We start from the raw sequence: 6299 nt of genomic DNA, 5'->3' as shown, positions 1-6299 counted from the left end.
AGAAGAAGAAGAAGAAGAAGAAGAAGAAGAAGAAGAAGAAGAAGAAAAAGAAGAAGAAGTAGGAGAAGGAGAAGAAGAAGGAGAAGAAGAAGGAGTATATCGTTTCCCAACTTAGACCAAGTTTGAGGATTGACATTTCCCAAAATAAGCCCACAGCACACTCACATCTTTGTCCAGTTTCATTGTCGGGATACCGTATCTCAATAGACCTCCTAAACGGTCATTCCTTTCAAACACCGTCACCAAATGGCCAGCCTACACAAGACATGAAAAGAAAGAATAAATATTAGTGCTTACAAAGAGATTACATGAAATATACACTCTTTGTAATCACATTTCCAAGATAAATTTTTGATGAACAAAACAAAATTAAGTTCATGTGTAAAAAAAATCTGAGAGGATAACTTAAAGCTGCTTTTGAAAAATCTTGACAGAGACATAAGAGTACACCCCTGATCTTACGGTAGGTATCATTTAGCCTTCTTGGATTAGGGTGAAAAAATCTCAGAGGACCCTGTACTGGTGCAAGTTGCGCACGTTAAATAAAGATCCCTTGGTGGTCTTAAAATTCTCGATAAAAGTAGGCTTCAGCCGCCACCCGAGCAATATTCAATTCCTTCCAAATTAAAAATGCATAATGTGTCCCACACACTCATATGACCTTATGCAGTCGCGAGCCCCATAAAACACTTACTGAAACAAAAAAATCAAGAGATTAGAGAGATTATTCCTCTAAAATATTTTAATCTTTTTCATAGGTATTTAACCCCTTCACGGTACAATCAATCAAACCTCAATCAGTTTACACCACAAAAAACATACATTACGAAAAAAAAACCTGACACAGAGGAATGGGTGACCACACAGGAAAGGGGACTTACAAAAAATGCAAACATAAAATAGACATCCACACACACCCCAAAACACCACACACACTTAACCAAATGTATGCTTGCAAAAACAAAGATTTCACTCTCACAAGTCAGCAATTCTTCTGACTAGACGCCACATTATGATTTTTGTTTCCCTCATTCATCATAAATATTGGATTGTCTGTCCTGCAACTGTTTCCCCATAGATGTTAAATCTTCATTCTTTTCTGAACATTTTGGTAGACTATGTATGCTTTTATTGCTTGAAACATCTTTTAAATTAAATGCTGAAAATGTGAATGTTCCCATTACTTTACACTACATTTACTGCAACAAAGCAGGGAATAAACATTCAACTTTTGCAAAACCTACACTTCAGTCTTTGGATGACACACATACCGAGCTATAGAGCAAAACTTGGTCTTTTGATCTTTGATTTATTTCCATAGGAATACATACAAATGTAAAGTGTGCTGACTAGATCTAAATGAGTTACTTCTCGCAACCCATGAATGGAGATATTGGCCAAAAAGTGACACAAGGGTCATATTTGTGGATTCTTAATCAAAGCCATTCTCTTTAAGTTTAAGTTTGACATTTGTTTTATCATTTCATACCAAAAAAAATTGTAAAAACTCAACCCATAAATTTGACATATCTATTTCCATCCATTGGGCTAAAATGCGAGAAGTAACTCATTTTGTCCGCACGCCTTGCAAATGCAAAGAGTGGCATCCTCAGCCCATTGTTACTAGATCTACTTACCTTATTGAGCTGTGCAGCTGCAGCCAGGCCTGCGGGCCCGCTACCCACTACAGCGACTCTCTTGCCTGTGCGCACCGAAGGAACCACCGGTTGCACCCAGCCCTGCTGGAAGCCATAGTCGATGATGGAATTCTCAATGTTCTTGATCGTCACTGCAGGCGCATTGATGCCTAGCACACAGGCGCCCTGTCAATGAGAACAAACAAAGAATGAAGAGAAAATATGTTCCCACGGTTCGGATAGTATTCATGGTGTATTCTTGTTGTGGGTATCTATCCCATATTACTTATTAGCAGGCAAATCCCAAATTCATAGAAGATAAACACACAAAAAGATCGAAACTGACGTCCTCTTAATTGTACAGTTGCCACCATAAGCCCAGCAATAACAGGGGTCCGGTAATAACAGGGATTTTTTAAATCCCCGTTTTTTCCAACTCATTCAGTCATTGTCTGTATCAAAAGTAATGGGCAAGAACAGGGCCTCATCGGAGCCCAGTCAGTTATAGCAGGGACAAAGGCTCATTAACAATTTGTAAAAAGTAAAAGAGAGAGAGAAAGAGAGAGAGAGAGAGAGAGAGAGAGAGAGAGAGAGAGAGAGAGAGAGAGAGAGAGAGATAAATGCAGTGATGGAGCAAGCCCATGCCATGCAAGCCATGCCACTGCAAGCCCGCGCAGTGGATGAAGCGAGAGAGGGTTGCAGTGTGCTGCAGACTTTGATCTAGCCCTAAGTCTAGCTACACGCACGAGTAATGTGTCATACTCAGGCCTGCCACATGGCCAAAACCCCTGTTCATGGGAACTTGTGGCAAGGGAAACTACCCATGAATAAACACAGCTGGATTAGTACACATATGCTTACTTCCCTTGCATTTCTGATTTAACAGGGAACTGATATTACAGGACAATATTTTCAGGTCCCACCGTATCTGTTATATCAGGTTTCCACTGTGAGTTATTCACTTTTCCTTTGGTGTTCCATTAATTCATTATCATTTTTTAACCTTTATTATAGCTCTTGCAAACGACTGCATGGTCCCTGTAGGGAAAGCAACACATTTCTATGTGGCATAATTAATGCTCCAACCTGGGCAAACATCAGTGTGAGACATCGTTGTGAAATCAGGTGTTCGCCAAAATAATGAAATTGAAGATACAGGCATTTTTCTGCTGGTTTGGCAAATTTTATCAAATTTTTGTTTTTCGGCTCAACATCTTTTCATCCATTAAAAAAAACATTTAATTTCTGAATGGATTTTACCCAAAAACGTTGATTAAAGGCACAACAACTGTAAATTTTTTAATTTTCAAGGACTCTCAAGCTATGGTAGTGACCAAACTTTGGCAGCCATTTTCTCGCAAATATCTCAACTTCTATTCAAGATAGAAGAATACTTTTTTCATCCAAAGCAAGGCAAATGAACAGGCTTTAAGTTTAAGATGGTACCAATAACTCCATAGTAAGCCTAAAAACTGACGAGCGCCTGATTCCACTGTGTTGTGACGCCAGTGTTTTTTCAGAAGTCAAATATCTCACTTTCAGCGGCTAGACAGAAACTTTCTTTGCCTACCTCACATGGAGCTGGGCAGACACGACCAGTAAATTCTGGGAAGTTGTTGGTTTGGTGGAGGTTATCCAGAGCAAGCCTCCATTCATTCTGGGGGGGAGGGGGGGGGGAGAAAAACAACAAACAAACAGTTTTATTTCTTGTCACTGTGAAAGAAGAGCAACCACCATGAGTAAATCAATAAATGAATGGAAAAGTAAAAAAATCGCCATTAACAAGACAGCTTAACTCACAGTACGGCAGGCTCATATGGTGAAAAACCCTCAAGAACCGCACCGGTTTAGAACGCTGAAGCCGAGGTAAAAAATTTTTAAATAAAAAAACCCTTGGAAGCCCCAGAAACACGCTTTAAAAATTCAGAGGTACATCAACCATTCAGCTATCATATAGAGTTACTTCCTTTGGTATATACTTCAGTGCAGTGCACTTCACTGTCTAATTATGTTTAGTGCGCCTGGTTGCTTCGGTGACTAAAGTCGCCAGCGGTAGTGAGCGCATACTGCGGCCGGGTGACTAAAGTCGCTGATGGTACAGTAAGTGTTAAAGCAAATTTGAAGATATATATGACAAATAAAATGCTTAATTTATTTTTTTCTTTTTTGTTTGATGCTGGATTTTGGGGTTTTCTTTTTAGCAATGGGAAGCTATAATTAGAGACAGGAAGAGGGATGCGAGACATCAATCCATATATAAAATTGCAGTAAAAACTACATCCAAGGTGTGAAGAACTGAAAACCAAACAAGTGTGGTACGTCTCAGTCCTAAGACATTTTATAGACTTACGTGAATAGAAGAAAGGTACCAGTAGGCTATGTGTACTTACATAACGTGTAGAGTGGTAATGCTGCCTCAAACAGAAACAGTAATTACTAATGTGTTTAGTACTATTGAAGGAAGAATAATTTGAATCAGAATAAAATTGTATGAGTTACAACTTACTGGAAGATGAGAAACGATAACACAAAAGTGGAAATCGCAACATCTACCTCTGAACTGACCAAAAAATAAAAGGGAAAAAGAAAAGCCTTTTGTGCTTGTGGGTCGGACCTCAAGTTAGAAGTAACTGCAGTGAGTTGCAAGAGAGTATGGGTATGAATGTACACCACTACAAGAACAACAATTATGAGATAAATGGTTTTCTTCGGAAAGCTCATGCTCATACTGTACCTTGAAGACCAGGTCATTCCAGCGAGGAATCAGGTTGCTGAGTGGGCAACCATTGTCAGACTGGCAGAACGGGACTCCACAGTCCATACACCTGGGACAAACAGTTGCCAGGTGTCATGAATTCGTGAAAATAAAAATAAAATAAAAAACAAAAAACAACCCTGCTTTGCGTCCACTTTTATGGTTGTTCTTGTTGTAAAATGCCACGCTGTGCACAATGTAGGCCATTTCAGTGTCCTCCTTCACGGGTGCAAGAGAATAAATAGTACAGAAACAAATTCAGGGAAGGAATAGAGAAATGTAATTTCAGGGCCCGCATGAGGATTTCAAGCACAGGTTGAGCATCCGCCACAAAATATATGCAAAGAAAAGAGTACAATAGCTCATTCCTATCTTCAGTACTAACGACAGAAGTAGTTCCCTAATTCAACTAGGGGGGCTCTCGTGGCCTAGAGGTTAAGGTGTTGGCCTCTCATTCAAAGGTCCCGGGTTCGAATCCGGGTAGGGACCGAAAAATTTTCTTCTCTAAAATTGTCTCCTTTCACCTCCTTTCCTGCTCTCTAGCAAAGTTGTTGTCTGCTTTCATTTCCACTTTCTGCCCCCACCCCCTCACCTCTTTTGCCCCCTCCTCTGGGCTCCTGACTCTTTCTGCAGCCTGTCTACTGCTACTCCTTGGCTCCTCCTTACTGCTGTCTTTCTGCCACACCCCTGATCTTCTGGTAGGAAAGATCTACACCTAGCCTTCTCGGACAAGGGCGAAAAATCTCGGAGGGCCCGTGTGCAATTTGCGCACGTTAAAGATCCTTTGGTGGTCTAAAATCGATAAGAGTAGGCTTCGGTCGCCACCCGGGCAAAATTCAAAATTTCCTACCAACTGAAAATATTAGGTGTGTCCCGCGCACTCATATGACCTTATGCAGTTGCGAGCGCCGTAAAACACTTTACAAAAACAAACAAAATAATTCAACTAATTGTATCTACCCCAGGAACACTGATAACACACCGGCATCTATTGTGTAGTAGTTGATGGCTTCGCCATTGCATGCAAAAGACCTGAGTTCAATTCCTGTGTGGGGAGAATTTTTACTGAGTATCTTGGTCATTCTGCTGGGATGATGTGTCCCTCTCAACCCCTGCTCGTCCCTGATAGAAAGGACTGAGGCTAGCCTAGAGTTGATGGGGGTGGAAAATATCTACATAAAAAAACCCAACTCAAAATCAGAAAAACAACACAGAAATTTTTTTAAAGAGCTTTGTATTAGTTGATATTGTGATTTTCATTCAATCACAGCAGTTTCCAGTCCGGAACAAAATTTGTGATTTGATAGCCCAAAAACCCAGCCAGTAGTTTTTAAGTCCCTCGTGTGAGCAAAAGATTAATTATCATCATCATCATCAAGTGCCAGATCTGTGGCAGACATCGGCAATCGGGGTTCTTCATTCATTCCTTCGCACGGGCGCTCTTAAAAAAGCTATGTTACCCTGATCTTTTCCCGTTACCCATCTGTTCAGGTTCTCTAGGTGTAGGTTGCTCTGGGCCTACCCCTGCCTCATTTACTGCCAATTTTGCCAGTGAGAGCTAGATGTTCAAATCCTTTATATGTCTATTCTGGTGTCCCAAAAACTGCATTTTTCGGTCTTTGACCGACTGTTTTTATCAGTGAACATCCCCTGTGGTCTTCATCAAGTACCACCTCATTTGATTTCTTTTCCTTCCAAGATATTCTCAGCTGTCTCCTATTAATTATGCCAATTAAAATAATACTCACCGAGCAGCTTGACTGCGCAGTCCTTCCTTCACTTTCTTGTGGTTATATATTTCCTTCCAATCCTTCTGTCGTTCCCCTGCATCACGGTACTGGTAGGTTGCACGCTTGTACTTCACAAAGCCCCTTTAAAACAATCAAAAGAAGTTCCAAATCCCCATT

General features: G+C 40.6%; 1 protein-coding gene across 1 annotated transcript in view; it reads right to left on the bottom strand.

Annotated features, from left to right (window-relative positions):
• Positions 1-6299, bottom strand: part of LOC101863618 (putative glutamate synthase [NADPH]) — a gene marked incomplete in the record, with an annotated part of 111454 nt that overhangs the window by 15921 nt on the left and 89234 nt on the right. Inside the window, 5 exon segments of the mRNA XM_005109316.3 lie at positions 166-255; positions 1638-1823; positions 3208-3294; positions 4372-4462; positions 6141-6263. Coding sequence (XP_005109373.2) covers positions 166-255; positions 1638-1823; positions 3208-3294; positions 4372-4462; positions 6141-6263 — 577 coding nt within the window.

The sequence above is a fragment of the Aplysia californica genome, unplaced genomic scaffold, assembly GCF_000002075.1.
Source record: "Aplysia californica isolate F4 #8 unplaced genomic scaffold, AplCal3.0 scaffold00766, whole genome shotgun sequence".
NCBI classification, from domain to species: domain Eukaryota; kingdom Metazoa; phylum Mollusca; class Gastropoda; order Aplysiida; family Aplysiidae; genus Aplysia; species Aplysia californica.
The sequence above is the reverse complement of the archived record's forward strand: the minus strand, read 5'-3'. Positions and strand labels throughout refer to the sequence as shown.